General features: G+C 39.7%; 1 protein-coding gene across 1 annotated transcript in view; it reads right to left on the reverse strand.

Moving 5' to 3' along the window:
• The window catches only part of ARHGAP42 (Rho GTPase activating protein 42), a 296,892-nt gene that overhangs the window by 115,780 nt on the left and 164,525 nt on the right, over positions 1-16,587 (reverse strand). The window contains exon 4 of the mRNA XM_065406329.1: positions 6,022-6,093. Within this exon, the coding sequence (XP_065262401.1) occupies positions 6,022-6,093 (72 nt within the window). The remainder of the gene's footprint in view (positions 1-6,021; positions 6,094-16,587) is intronic.

Consider the following 16,587-nt stretch of genomic DNA (forward strand, 5'->3'; position numbering starts at 1 on the left):
ACCTGGCAATTGCTTACAGCCTTACAATTAAAATAACTTGACATGTACTTTTGTTACGACAGCTCAGATTCACACTGATACTTAAAGGGTTTCAAAACTGGTAACTCTGTGGACACACAAGGCCCAATGTTGACTCTGCTCAAATACCAGCTTACCATGACACATTGACTCTGCCCATTTCTCAAAGGCTAAGGAGTCTTTCTGTTTACCGCAATTAAAAACCAATTAGCATTTGCACTGAATATCCTAAAAGTAAACTAAGTTAGCTTCCTTTATGGAATCATAGTGGATTTCCAGCTGCTATAGGGTGACTCGCCAAGAAACTCTAATAACTTCTGCATAATGTAACTGTAAAAGCTATATTTTCATTTTGTTTTATGAGTGTTATATTGTTGGGCAATACAAATGTGATAGTTACAAACTACACTGTAACTTCTGTGGCTAGACTAAGTGAGCTGCTGTGAAATATAGCTGGGGTAAATTAATCCCAGCAGTGAACATGAATTTGTTTTCCAAGTTAAAAGGAATACTTATAGCTAAGAATGAATAAAAGTAAAAACAACAGAAATTCCCTTGGGACAGAAGAAATAACAATTTCTGAAACATGAAATTTTAAAAAGGGAAATAACACTGTTCTTTTAACTCTTAAAAAAATCTAAGTTTGCTTCTTTTCTCTTTGATCTGATTTAGTCTGTAGTAAAAGTCAATGAACATTTGAACAAATATTGCTAAATACTGTACTTGATAGATAAAAAGAAACATGAGAGTTTGGCCTTCGCGCACACAACACATCACACAATGATCTCACCAATGTTACCAGCTGGGGACCAGCAAACCACATTTACCAAATAAGGTAAGTTGCATCGTTCCTGAAATTTTTTCCCAGTTAGCTCACTCCGCTTTTCCTATGATTTATACAATAATTACAGAGGTCATTTTTTCAACTCAGATGGAGTAAATCATCAGGCTACCTAATGCAAGGCTGGATTTCTGTAGTCTCTGGAGAGTTCTCCGTTTTATTTAAACTGAGTGTGCACAGAAAAGGAAGAACTGAAATATGTGCAATAAAAACAGAAGAGCAAGTAATATAAATAATCAAGAAGGGCAGTAAGGGGCATAGATTGTGTACTGTTGGTTTGGTTACAAACACTAATATTTTATTTCCAAGATCTGTGGGGACTGTTTTTGTTTTTGATTGGGTACCTGCATATTTTTTAAGCACTTACAAAGGATTATTCTTTATTATTGGAGATTCTTGTGATATAAAAAAAACACTTGAACTTTACTCACTGGGTTTATGGTGACACTGAATATAAAATACAGATGTACAGTTTTATACTGTATATTGGGTATAGTTTATCCTCAATAATCTTTCTGATTTGTGCAATTGCATTACCACAATTCTGTCAGAAATCCTCTTCCTAACCCTTATTTTTAACTTTGTGGGCCTATATCTGCTTTAAGGTATACATCCATCTCCCACTGAAGTAATTAAAAAGAAAGAAAAAGAAGAAACCCTAAATACTCAAAACCCTTCCTCACATCCTTTCCTTCCCCACTGAATTCTGACAAAAGCTGATCGCTCATAATGATATGTATTAATACCACCCATTATATAGACGCTAATAATGCTCACATTTGAGCAAGGTGCTACTTCAACAAGGTTCATATTTTAAACTTAACAGGAGTAAAACAATTCAAATTAAAAAGGTCTGATAAAGAAAGAAAATGATACAATATTTAGAACATGTTTTTAAAAGAATATAGGAGCACAAACCAGGTGACTGTGGTCACAAAGACTGATTAACCATTTTCACACCCAGCTACTTGAATTGCGCTTGCAGTTGTGGGAATTGTGCATGAAAACTAGGAGCACAATTTAACCTACCTTTGAATGCCTAATTTCTCAACAACAATAAAAAATCAGACAAAAATCACCTCTAAATATATTGCTTTTTTCTGTTCAATTCTATATAGGTTCTTATACACACATCACCGTAGTATCTGAGCAACTTGCAGGAGTGCATTAGCAATGCGACTAACATCTGTCATTTGTGATTTGTTTTCTCTCCCATCTTCTCTTCTTATTTTGTTAGGGTTTGGATTTTTTTTTTTAAATGTACCTGCTGCTGTGAGTTTATGTTAGAAAAAAGCAAGTTCAAAGAAGTGCACCTTTCCTGTTGGAGCACAAGGTGGTGAGGTTTGCGTCTTTGGCACCTTTATCACTATCCAGAGAGTTTGAGGGCCCAGTGAAGATGTCAAGTATAAATGAAATCCCTGTGTACAGACATCCTTAGAGTGCTGCGAAACTTTCGTTACAAAAGTCCAAACTGGGTTTCCAGTTTGTTACATATGTAGAGATCACTCCACATTCAGCCAAAGGTTCACTAAAGGTTTGCAAATCTTCTGTGCAAACCTATATTAACTAAAGAGTTTTGTAAGAAACTTGCAGTTTCAACCAATTATTAAGCATTTGGCTTTGGTCAAAAACAAAAACTCAGTGGTTGAACTCAGGTGAACAGAGATTGAGGTAAACGTTCATACCATCTCTGGCACTGTAATACCACTCAGGCTATGTCTACACTACAGCTTCTCGTGAAGATGCGCTAAACTGATGGGGGAGAGCTCTCCCGTTGCCTTAATAACTCCTGCCTCTGAGAGGCGGTAGCTACGTTGGCAGAAGAAGCTCTCCCATCGACACAGCACTGTTCGCAGCGGCGCTTAGGTTGGTATAACTTACGTTGCTCAGGGGTGGGGATTATTCACACCCCTGAGCGATGTAAATTATACCGAAGTAATTTGTAGTGGCGACATAGCCTCAGTTTTGCATACCTTTATTACTACCCCATTCCTATTGTACTTTATAGATTTACCATTCTTGTTAGAGGTTCTCAGGCTTTTTTTTTTTTTTTTAGAAGAACATTAAGTGTAATTAATTATCACCTCTTTGTGCTGCTCTCATTCATCTCAATGCCCTTTGCAACTACACCTCTACCTCAATATAACGCTGTCCTCGGGAGCCAAAAAATCTTACCGCGTTATAGGTGAAACCGCGTTATATCGAACTTGCTTTGATCCACCGGAGTGCGCAGACCCGCCCCCCCGGAGCACTGCTTTACCGCGTTATATCCGAATTCATGTTATATCGGGTCACGTTATATCGGGGTAGAGGTGTATTTCATTTGACAGATCCACCTCATATCAGACCCAATCATACCCTAGAGTATGTGGGTGGTCTGAACCACCCAGTGCTGAAGCTGACAGTTGAACTCAGGCAAAGCAGCAGAAGAAAAGACAAATATATTTATTTTGGATTTTTCTAAAACAACCAACTAGTAGAGCTCCTGTCTGGTGGCTGAGCCTAAGAGGTGTCAACCCAGGAATCTAATGGTCCAAAAGAAAGGTAACAAGGTCTAATAGATTAGGCACAAGACTGAGTTGGAAGATCTGGGTTCCAGTCTTAACTCAGCCACTAAGTTGTTGTGTGGCTTGGGCAAGTCTCTTGACCTCTACATGTCCCTTTCCCCCCAGTTATGAAATGGGGACAAATGCCTATCCAGCAGGAATGCTGTAAGAACTAATTAATGTTTGTAAAGTGCTCTGCCCAGGTAGAGCCCTATACAAAGTGTCTGGTGTTATTGTTAATGGCAACAGCAAACTGGAGTGAGCAATCCCCGAACACAGAAGTATTAATTGTCTACATAGTCACTGATTGCATATATCTAAAGGGGACAGTGAGTGCTGCACATTGCTCTACAATGACCTCCGCACCCTGACTAAGAAGCCATGTTAATGACCTCTGGATAGAGTCTTGTTTAGCTTCTCCAGACAGAACGCCTGTCAACAACACAGTGAGTCTCTATAGAACAGGCAATCATGTCCCTGAAGCTATGTTATTACAAAATTAAATAGCAACACAAAGAATCAAACAACTGTCAATGCATGTAGGAATGAAAACTGCTAAAAAAAATAGAAAGCATTTTCAGATGGCATTACACTCTATTATCTGCAGCATAGTTAAAAACAAATTCCCATGTTCCTCATCTACATAGCAGGACATAGGTGTGGTGAGGAAAGCATGCAGCTGTACACAAAAAAAATATCAAACATGAGGGAAGAAAACATCATCTTTGTCCACAGAAGTCTGACCACAAGTCCACAGCAGGAATTTGCCCTAAACATGTGCTTAGTTCCTGTACAGAGGGTTCTCCATCTCTCTGCTACACACAGGAGTAGTACAGAAAACTTTAAAATATTATCACTTACATTCTCCATTTCTCCTCTTACCATATATATTTTCTCCTCCTGTGACTCTGCTCTGATGTGGAAAGACTGCAATCCCTATTACCTATTTTATAGGCCCACCACGTTATGCTCTTTATACAAGCATATAAACAAAACTAGAATGGTTTCTTCAAACCAAAACAATATTAAAAATTGAAAGATTTCCCAGATAATCTGTCAGCGAAGTTTTAAATCAAGGGTACAATATTTCAGAAGCAGTACATGTACTCAGGGAGCACTGTCTGGTACCAGAATCATGCACCTTATTAACTATTGTACCCTTTAAGACTCTCCAAGGCAACTAATCAGCAGAGTTCTGTGCATTGAGCTGGAAATAGGGCTTTCTAGGTTGAGAGCCTATACCTAGGAAACTCCTTTTCTGAATATACCCCCAGGTTCCCTGGGCTCAATACTGAGCCTTGCTACAGCTCTTTATGCTGCTCTGCCAACTTTATAGCTGTCTTAAACCACCGACTAGAGATTCTCCATATAGAAGAAATATCTGGACACCGTAACCCAGAGGGGGGCAGAGGCCGAAGGAGACATGGCCAAAGCACACTGAGCTCTGAGAATCCTCAGTGCCCCTTTGTGACCACTACATCCAGAGCACAGTATAGAATAGCCCCAAGGTGGTTCTAAACTATACCAAGGATTGAACAAGACCTTGGCAGCTCTTAGAATGAGGGAGCCACAACCAGCTGCTTTGCCATTCTCCACCTCTGCTGCGCCCAGAGGAGACACAAACCTCTTTGCAAGGAGTTGGAGGTGAGTCAGTTCATCTGACTGTTTCTCCTCCCATTTTAAAACCACTCTTTTTTGGTTTCTCCTTTCTTTCATCAGTTTTGTTTATCTAATATTTAAGTTTTTACAGTGTTCCAGATGCACAAAATTATTATTACTGATGTTTACTATGGCAGTGCTTAAGGGACAACCAAGAACGGGGCCCCATTGTGCTGGGCCTTGTAAAAACACCGTAGTAAACAGTCCCTACCCACAAAGAGCTTGCTATCTAACTAGACATTATAGACACAAGGTGGGGGAGGGATGTAACACACAAGCAGAAAACATCACATTATTTCCATACTTGTAGGGGGGGAGGGGTGATATTGGATTTACTTAGGAGGGATTAAGAAAAATGGAAAGAAAAGGGAAGGGAAGTAGGGTGAGGGGACAGGACAGGGGAGAAGAGGGTAAAAGTGGCAGGTGGAGAGTGAAGCTGAGGTGAAGAGACTGTGATGGAGTGGGAGGGAGAGGACTGAAGCAAACAGCAAGTGAGTATAGGACAGACAAAACTGTAAAAAGTTCTCTCATGGTTCCTGCTTTCACTGCTTCTTAAGCTGCTAGGATAGGAACATTGGAGATGTTCACAATGCATGTTAGAATGACTCTGGGCTAGTAAAAAAATGAGTGTGTGCAATTATTTCTCAGTTACTTTTTGGTTTTCCATATGGGATTGAATTAAACCTAAATATAGAAAATAAAGGCAACTAAAGGATATGGCAGATTTGCTGCAAAACTAAAGGTTCCGTTAGTGCCTGAGGTATGCAATATATCCAGAACCTTAAAATGTCCCTTCTAAAATGTTCCATTCCTCTGAAGCAAAGAACTAAGTTCAATTTATCAATACACAAATACACTGAGAACAATGGTATCATTACTTTAAAATGTTTGTAATCTAACAATCAACATAGCGTGAACTTCAAGCAAATATAAAATAAATAAGAATTGGTTCCTTACTTTTGCTGCACCTATTTGTTCCTTACGAAACTTTTCCAGTGGTGCTATTAACACATCATTGGCATTCTGGATCTGAAATGTCAAACATAAATATTCAAATATGTCTCTTTTTCATATATAGTATTTAAAGAAAGTTGGGAATGACAGTACAACTTCAGTAAATCTCACTTTGCTAATCTACAAACCTGATAAAAACCCAGGTTTCATCACAGTTGTCAATGAAGGTTTAACAGAGTGCAGATAAGGCTCCAGTTACAAATGCTTCTTTGCTTTTATAAAGTATACTACAAAACATTTCCCAATGTATTATGAGCATCATCATAAATAATTAAAACTTAATTATATTTGTCAATATAAAATAAATAAAAAGTACTCATGCTGCATACATAGGAATCCTGGTATTTGTTTTCCCTGAAATTTAGAGTTTACAATCTAATTTCAGACAAGATGCAACAACGGGAAGTAAAACAATCTGGCAGAATTGGGGAGAAGACAAAGGTAACAGTGTTAGGAACGTAATTACACAGACTAGTTATGTGCACAAATGGATAGCTTAGTCATTTCAGCAATCTCCTCTGATCATCTAGCCACGCCAGTTAAGGGAATAATCCAAAAGAAAAGCTGAAAAAAGTTACACAATATATAAAATTGGCAACTATCATGTTTATTTTTTATTAATAAACTGGAAAATAGCTATGGGGTAATTTTATCCTCTTACACTTAACCTGGAAGCCCTAATTATGTGATAGCTTTCATTTTTTCCATTGTTTGTTTGTTCACTTAGAACAGGGGTTCCCAAACTTGGTTCACGGCTTGTTCAGGGTATGCCCCTGGCGGGCCACGAGACGCTTTGTTTACCTGAGCGTCCACAGGTATGGCTGTGCGCAGCTCCCAGTGGCCGCGGTTCGCCGTTCCTGGCCAATGGGAGCTGCGAGAAGCGGTGGCTGTTGAAAAACATAACAACTGACACCACCGCTGACAAGTGTTCATGACAAAGACTAAATAGTAAAATCTAGCATGTGGTAGAATGTCCTGCAGACATGACAAAAAATAATAGAAGTATGGCCAACAAAACTAGAAGTCTTGAGAACCAGACCTCAACTGAATACACTTGGCCTTGTACCTCTATGCCAGTGTGACTCCACTGAGCTTTCATTGAATTAAATATGACAGTCAGTACTATAAAGTATTTCTTGTCTTATTAATTTTGATATTGAATTAAATGTTATGCTGTTCCCTAAACTGTCATTGTTCACTGACATTCTGATTTATTATTTGTATTTAAAGTAGCAACTAGAGACCTGAACTGAGATTGGGGCGCTTATGTGCTAGCCACTATGCAAACACATAGTCAGAGAGACCAAGTCCCAAAGAGCTTGCATTCTAAATAGGACAGGCAAGGGCAAAGAGGCAAACAGAGCTGAAGTGACTTGCCCAAGGTCACATGGCAGGTCTCTGGCACAGCCAGGAATAGAACTGAGGCCTCATAAAGCCCAGTTCAAAGACACACCTGCATTGAATAAGTTTGTGAGGAGGAAGCTAGATGTCTTGACAGCTGGTTGGACATGGCCGAAGCATTTAGCATCTATAAAAGCAAGGGAGATTGTTTTAATGTTTGGCACAAGAGGGGCTCTTGAGATCTTGGGCACAACAGAATGGATGTCTCTCTTTTTCCCCATCTCCCACGAGGAAAGAAATTGAGATTTTTGGTGGAGACTTGAATTCCTACTGTCTTACAACCACTTCCCACATTTCCCAGTGTATCAATATCTGTTGCGGCATCCAACAACTATACCCATATAAGATGAATGCTTCTCTTTATAACCATCAGTAAAAAAGTTAATATTGATATAAATAATCACTATTTGTCTTCAGCGTTAACACCACACTGAGCTGAATGAGGCTGTTCACAACACTCAGAGTTGTCACTTTCATGTGCCTTGCGTGCAAACTCTGGAGACCACTCGAAGCAGTTCATATTTTAACGGCTTTCTTCACAACCTTCAAATGAGAGACACTTACTTTTTACTGTTAACTGACAGTTTAACTTATGAAGCACAAATCATCTGCTGCAAATTCCGTTGCTGTGAAATCTCAGAATACAAAATGGTCCCTACTCTAGACATCGTGAAAGAGCTAGTTTATATACAATCATATGGCATTATAAGGAGATGCCAAGGAACAAGGGTTCCAGTACCATCAGGACCACAGTACTTTGTACACAAGGCAATTTAGAATTAGGAATGGGCAATGGATATAGCCAGAAATTAAAAGAATATGTTCATTTAAATAACTATAGAAATAATTTCCTGGTCTAAGTCAAGATACACAGACAGAATGCTGCACATTAGTCCCAGTAAAGAACGCTTCTGATGACAGAGCACTGATGTGGCAATCCTCTTCCTGGCAAAACTATGCATTAGACAAGCCAGGAAGGAGTATTTATTTTGGGAAGAGAAGCCTGCCAATAAACTATTGGAGAGAATCCTGGCAGATGCAATTCAACAGACCTCATTACAGGATTCAGGCTGCTCAGCTGTGTAATGACTCCCTCTCTATCTTCATTGGACTTTGCTGGCCTAACTTTGATAAACCATAAATATGGTAGAACTGGTAGAACTTCTGCCTGGCATATTTATTTTCTTTTCATTACTGGTTCGTATCACTGGAATTACATTATACACCTCTACCCCGATATAATGCCGTCCTCGGGAGCCAAAAAATCTTACCGCGTTATAGGTGAAACCGTGTTATATTGAACTTGCTTTGATCCGCCGGAGTGCGCAGCCCCCCCCCCCCCCCCGAGAGCTGCTTTACCGCGTTATATCTGAATTTGTGTTATATCGGATCGTGTTATATCGGGGTAGAGGTGTATTATAGTTGGCTTCTTTTGGCATCTCATTTGTTGATATTTTTTGGCTAAAATAATCTGTTGCATGACTGAGTACTGGATAATCTTTACGATAACCCTCCAAAATGTGTCACTTTGCAATACTAATGCATATACACCTCTACGCCGATATAACGCGACCCGATATAACACCAATTCGGATATAACGCCGTAAAGCAGCGCTCCGGGGGGGCGGGGCTGCGCACTCCGGTAGATCAAAGCAAGTTCGATATAATGCGGTTTCACCTATAACGCGGTAAGATTTTTTGGCTCCCGAGGACAGCGTTATATCGGGGTAGAAGTGTATATGATATGATTTTTACAAGTAAGGCTCTGGACCTTTCTTTGAACTTTCCTTTACTGAGTGGCCAATATAGTATAGTATAGTATAGTATAGTATAGTATAGTATAGTATAGTATAGTATAGTATATATATATATATACACACACACACACTATATTATATATATATATATATACATATATATATATATATACACACACACACACACACACACACACACACACACACTATATTATACTATAATAAGAGAGAGAGAGAAAGAGATAATTGAGAGTGTGGAGAAAATAATAATATTCTTACATCACCATCTATCTCAAACTGTTGAAATCATTAATTATATCTTCTCACTGATGGTGAAAATCAATGGGAAGTGCTTTGAGCATCTAAGATTTATTCAGAGAATGTTTTTAAAAGGATTTTTCATGTAATAATCGCTCACTTTGTAGAATGAAGCTAGATTTCCCTTTTTGAATTTAAAAACAAATTCTAAAACTAATGGGCATCATTACTCTTGTCCAATGGACTTTGTACTAATTATTACTGTACTGATTTGGATGACCTATCACTGTAACAGCTACTTCTAAAAGCTATATATATAGATGTATGTATACATTAATAGAAGGAATAACACCAAAGGAATAAACTCTCCCATAAATCTGAGATAATGAGTACAGCATCTTCAAAAAAACTAAATTAACAAATTAAAACTGTAAAGTCAATAATTATTTGCATGTATATAATGCTTTTCAGTCAAGGATGTCGATGAAATTTGCAAACAATTAATTCAACACCCTTACAAGAAAGGTACAGTCAATATACCCATCTAGGAACACAAGAATTTGCAGATCAAGTGACCCATCAAGTCCACTATCCAATCTCTGATTATGTCCAGTACTACATGCTTCACAGAAAGAAGCAAAGCATACTGTAGTGGATAGTTATGGAATAACTTGCCCTTAGAGACCGTTCTTACTGAACCCTCAGCTGTAGGTTGTTTTATGCTCTGAAACAAGGTTTACACGGGCAGACAGAGGCATTTGACCAAGGTCAAACAGTACATAATTTGCATAGGCAGAAACAGAATCCAGGGGTGAAATAGCTGGCCCCATTGAAGTCAATGGCAAAACTCTGGTGGAGTACAATGGCACCAGGGGTTTCATAGATTCCAAGGCAGAAGGGACTTCGTGATCTAGCCTGACCTTCTGAATAACACAGGCCATAAAACTAAGCGCCTAACTTCTGGTCTGCCCAACAACTAGGTAGTAACTCTTCCCACCTACTGATCCGCTCCAAAAATTTATAATGATCAAAAAGGATTGCAAGTTTTGTATCATTTAAGGTTTTCAATGTACCAGTTTAATAGAGCATCTCACTTCCTGCAAAACTCATGTTCCCTTGCTTGCTCAGTTACTGTGCCGAGATTGAGATCAAAGAAATGCAAAACAGTGGGATAATGTCAATAAGGCTATAATAGTTTGCTGTAAATAGCAACATCAGAACTCCTCATTGTGTTAAAAAAAACCAGACATCTTTTCCCTAAAAGCATTTTTTAATATTAGAAGCTCCTTTTAAGAAGTTTTAAAAGCTTTTTTGATCAATTATTGATTGGTTCTTGATTACTGTACATTCATTCCCTGTTATTACTTAATGATAGCTCCCCTAACCCAGATCAAACAATATAATTTGTTTTGTGTTCTGTGGCATAAGCACAGTACCAATTTAGATGAGAGAAGGCAATTTCACAGTAACTTAAGGTACAATAGGCAGAGATAATAGGGAAATGATACTCTGACAAAGTTTGAGACTTGTATTAGATCTTGTACCAAAAAAAAGGGATGAAAATTTTACCAAAAAAACAACCAAAATTTCTTTAATATTTTCGAGTAGCTCTAGTTAGCAGGATAGGTAAAAGTATATAAAAAACATGCAATCATAGTTATTCTGGTAGGCCACGCATATAGTTAAGGTTACTGAGCTTTTCTATTCCAACCCTTTCTTTTCAAGTATCAAAGGGCTAGCCGTGTTAGTCTGGATCTGTAAAAGCAGCAAAGAGTCCTGTGGCACCTTATAGACTAACAGATGTATTGGAGCATGAGCTTTCGTGGGTGAATACCCACTTCTTCGGATGCATGGAGTATTCACCCACGAAAGCTAATGCTCCAATACGTGTTAGTCTATAAGGTGCCACAGGACTCTTTGCTCCTTTCTTTTCAGTTGTTCATAATTTTTCAAAACTTCAGATCAGAAACCCTTTAGGAAAAGGATACTTTCTTTTTCAGACACACACACACACACACACACACACACACACACACACACACACACACACACTTATTAGAAACTAGTTATTGCAATCCTGTTGATATTCTTCTGTTTTACATATTAAATATCATTCTATAAATGCTGGTCATGACTCCATAGATGAGTTTTGCACTTTAAGGAAGGATTCAATCACTTTTATCATGCATGAAGAATACAGTGTATCCTCCCCAAAATTACAGCACTGATTACAGAATTAATCTTCTGAGAATTTATTTAAATTACTATTTATTTACAATGAATGACAGTAACAAAATAATGCAGACCCTTAACACTTCCTATATTTTTAAACTCACTGAATCGTGTTGCATACGCTACATGTCATGGTTGCAGAACTAGCTGCACCTCTATCCCCTTCCACATCCTTCTGAGTGTACTCCCTCAGATGTTAGGCCTCATGCTTTTTCTTCTCCTTCTCTTAGACCAGGCCCTGAACTACACTATTCTGGCCCAGGTTCTTAAAACACTCTATGGGGTGCAGAGAGAGAGAGAGAGTCTTTTTTAAACAGTTGGAGTTCTTTGTTCTTATCAGTTCCCGGGTTTTGGCCCTGCATGTCAAAGCCAGCCCAGTAGGCTTAGCAGGAGGTTAAGCCAGATTCCTCAGAACCAAAGGTTGGGCTACTGTCCCCTAACAACCTTAGTATTAGCTGAGGGGTGGCTTATCTTGAGCTATTCTTTTGTCCTTCCTGCTTGTTCCCCCTCCCCTCATAGAGCTTGCTATTAAATGAAACCAATATATTCATACAGTAAGCATTTCAATAACCAGGTCAACCTACAGTATTCATAAATTACAGAGCAGCGCTAGGTCCATTACACTATATTTGAATACTTTTTAGGATTATTTTTTTTGTCATTGTTCTTCATGACTGAAGTTTCTCCATCAGGAACAATGAGGGGGGAAAATCACAAATGATTTTTAAAAAATCAGTTAAATCTAATATGGGACCACAAAAACTAACATGGCTTAATCATAAGGTTATTGCATTGTATGCAGGGCAGAATTAAGGATAGCTTTGCATTTCCATGTTTAGATTTCTCTCAAATTGAACCTTAACTTTGAATGTCCCGCGTTTATCATGCTCCAGTACATCTTTTTTGTAATGCATTTTACCATAATTACCGATATACATACTTTAAATCCTTAATACCATTTTAACTTAATTTTTGCCTGGGAACATGTACACACGATATATACATACATATATGAATGGCAGAAGATATTAAGAATGTTTCAGGGACTTGTTTTTTATTGAGGAGGGCAGGGCCGGCTCTAGGACTTTTGCCGCCCAAAGCAAAAACAATTTTGGCCGCCCCCCCCCGTTTTTTAATTACCCCACCCCCGGCCCCGCCTCAACTCCACCCCTTCCCCAAATCCCCAGCCCTGCCTCCTCCCCCCTAGGCTCTCAAGCCTAGGAGGGAGGGGGAGAAGCGGCGCCCGCGCCGCGGCCACTCGGAGTCTCCCCCTCCCTCCCAGGCTCTCAAGCCTGGGAGGGAGGGGGAGCAGCGGCGCGCAAAACAGCTGTTTCGCGGGCCGCGGCCGCTCGGGATCTCCCCCTCCCTCCCAGGTTTGACAGCCTGGGAGGGAGGGCGAGTAGCGGCGCGCGAATCAGCTGTTTCGCGCGCCGTGGCGCGCGAGCGGCAGCAGCAGCGGAGGTGAGCTAGGGCGGCCGGGGCACATTTTTAGGGGCGGCATTCTGGCGCCGGCCATGCCGCCCCTAAAAATGTGCCGCCCCAAGCACCAGCTTGTTTTGCTGGTGCCTAGAGCCGGCCCTGGAGGAGGGATACAAAATGTAGTCTCTATCTGTAAACTCGGAAGTCCAATTGTATATGTCTGAGAAGGAGTCTTAATGTCTAAAAATTACTTAAAATAGCATTTCAATATATTAAAATAACATGCCCTATGTTTTGACTCCTACTAGGGTTTTTAAATGAGTGATTTGTGAAGTCACATATGTTTTACACTGGTGAAAGAGTTAAAACTGATGAAATGAAAGTTTTAATATGTGTTAGATAAAACTGATCTGATTCTACGTTTAATTTGAACTGGTTTTAAATAAAGACAGTACGATCTTGTGTTACAAAACATAAGAGTATACTGAATGGAATGTTCCCTGAGCCTCTCCCCAAGCCCCAAGCCCCTGCCTCAGCCCTGATCCCCCTCCTGCTCTCCAAACCCCTCAATCTCAATCTCAGGGCACCCTCCTGTACCCCAAATCTCTCATCCCTAGCCCCACCCAGAGCCCGCACCCCCAGCTGGAACCTGTACCCCTTCCCGCACCCCTGCCCCAGCCCTGATCCTGCTGCTGCCCTACGAACCCCTCAGTCCCAGCCCAGAGCACCCTCCTACACCCCAAACTCCTCATCCCCAGCCCCACCCTAGAGCCCGCACCCCCAACCAGAGCCCTCACCCCCTCCCGCACCCCAACCCCAATTTTGTGAGTATTCATGGCCCGCCATACAATTTCTATTCCCCGATGTGGCCCTCAAGCCAAAAAGTTTGCCCACCCCTGCCATATAGGACGGGGCAGGGAATTTTTTTTTTTTTAAAGGAAGCCTGTTGGCACATTTCTGTTTAAACACAATCTCAATATCTGATTTTTTTTAAAATTAATTACTTTACTTTAACTAACGAGGTATCTGCCCTGAGCTACTGATATTTGAAAACCATGCAAAAATTAGGTTGTAAATGGGCTACAATACGTCATTTGGGCCTTTGGTGGAGCAGCACGCACTCGGTCGTGTAGCCAAGGGTAAATGCGGGTAAACGGAGTTGATCTACTTCTCATTTGGGGAATATGGATTTTACCTACTTCTTATTAGGGGAATATGAGTTTAGTTTAGGTTAGTTTACCCACTGTTGTTTTTTTTAACCTCCACACCATTGCATATACCCATTTTCTTTTTGAAGTTAAGAGTTGTCTTAATTGTGGAGTACTCCAAGGGGCAAATTGAAAAGATAATGGAGTAAAAAAGGCCTGGAAACAAATTTAATGAAAGCTGTTAAAGCCCTTCTCTCCCTGTGTCCTTTCCTGGTATAACTGTAAAGTGTAATATGTATTAGTTCTATAAGGAATATAAATGACTGTCTTTAACAGAGATGGAGTCAAGGTACTTATCATCTATCCAATATTTTAAGAGCTTGTAAATCTTTGAAGTAGCTAATGTTAAAGATGAGAAATCTGTCTATCTTTCTGGAGGCCAGAGGCATCAGGCTGATCTCCAGTTAATTGTGACTATGTCAGTCTAAAGTCAGTAACTTATACTTACAAACTTAAGCTACTTTTTCTATGTGGGTGGACACATGCACCTATGCAGAGCTCCACTGATGCTGATGGGTGTGCACCCAGGTGGAACAAATTGCAGGATCAAGGTCTTAGGCCTGGTCTACACTGGGGGGGGGGAAGGGGGGTTGTAGTATCGATCTAAGTTACGCAACTTCAGTGACGTACTTAGATTGACTTACCGTGGTGTCTTCACCACAGTGAGTCGACTGCTGCTGCTCCCCCGTCGACTCTGCCTGCGCCTCTCGCCGAGCTGGAGTACAGGAGTTGACAGGAGAGTGCTCGGGGGGGTCAATTTATTGTGTTTAGTCTAGACGCGATAAATCGATCCCTGCTGGATCGATCGCTGCCCACCGATCCGGCCGGTAGTGAAGACATACCCTTAGGGTCTCAATCCTGCTTCTATTAAGTTGAATGGCCAAACTCCCATTGACTTCAACAGGAGTAGAAGCAGGTCCGAAGTTACCATATATAGATGGTATATATATATATATAACTCTGTACCATATATAGATTTAAGGGTGTATGACCACTCACTTTTATTTAGGACTGATAGAGGACACGGGAGGGGGTATTATCATCCCTTGAATAAATGCGTTAATAGTTAATAGTTAATACTAATAAAACTATCTTACATTTATTTGAAGATTTTCGTCATAAACAAGAGGCTGGCCCTACAAGCTGAGTGCCTCCTGTAACTTCAGTGGGACTACTCCTGTGTAAGTTATACATGTTTGCAAGTTTGGACCCTAACCAGGCAAAACAGATGAAAGGTGGGAGAAATAAGATGTTCTTATCCCCATTTGGCAGACAAACTGAGACAGAGAAAGACTGAAAGACTTGCCCAAGGGCACACAAAAATCTGGCAGAGCAGGGAACGGAGCCCAAGTTATCTCAGTTCCAGTAAAATGCCTTGACCACAAAACCAACCTTCTTGTGCTTGCTTCATGTTTAACAAAAGAACTTTCTCATTTTTTCTGAAATATGCTGCATCACATTGCATCAAATTGTCCACTTCCTCTACGAAAGAAGAAATCTTCACATTAAATTGGGGACTTCAAAACAGAGATTTCCCTGAAGTGTTTAATGACTCGTGTGTCCTGAATTATGACAAAATATTCACTTGCTTCATGTTGATTTGAGAATTCTAGAAAAGGTCAATTAAAATGCATTCATCAGACAAAGCCATGTATTTCTATAAACAATATTCTCATTAACAAAAATACTTGTCCCCTAGAATGTATGGCTGTGCCAGAAAACCAATTTAATAATTGCCAAGTTTTTTTTTCCAGCTAAACAACGTTTTAATCAGTCAGGGAAGAATCATCTTTCTGCTAGCTTGCACTGTGTATGAACAGCTATTCAGCAATACAACTTTAAATTAATGTGCTTGGGGAAATAAAAACAGTGGATTAACATGCAAGCTTTTGATGCCTAATAAAATTATGCACAAGCATGTTATCACTAAAATGCTGCACTCGTATAGGTATATATTTTAGTCTATATTTTTTGCCTTAAAAGTTACAGAAAACCATTATAACTAGGACAGAAAACTAATTTTACATCATTCAATGATTCTATAAATATATTACATATTTTTCAGAGACTTTAAAAGTAAAAAATTGTATACTTGTCAAATTGTTACAAACAGCATATACATATATCCAAACTTTATCATAAGCGCTCTCATGGCTGCAAACAGATAACATCAAGCAATATATCCTTAATATATATCTTGTTTAGGCTTCTGGAAAATGTCTATAAATATTACC

Source organism: Emys orbicularis, chromosome 1 (assembly GCF_028017835.1).
Source record: "Emys orbicularis isolate rEmyOrb1 chromosome 1, rEmyOrb1.hap1, whole genome shotgun sequence".
In the NCBI taxonomy this organism is placed as follows: domain Eukaryota; kingdom Metazoa; phylum Chordata; order Testudines; family Emydidae; genus Emys; species Emys orbicularis.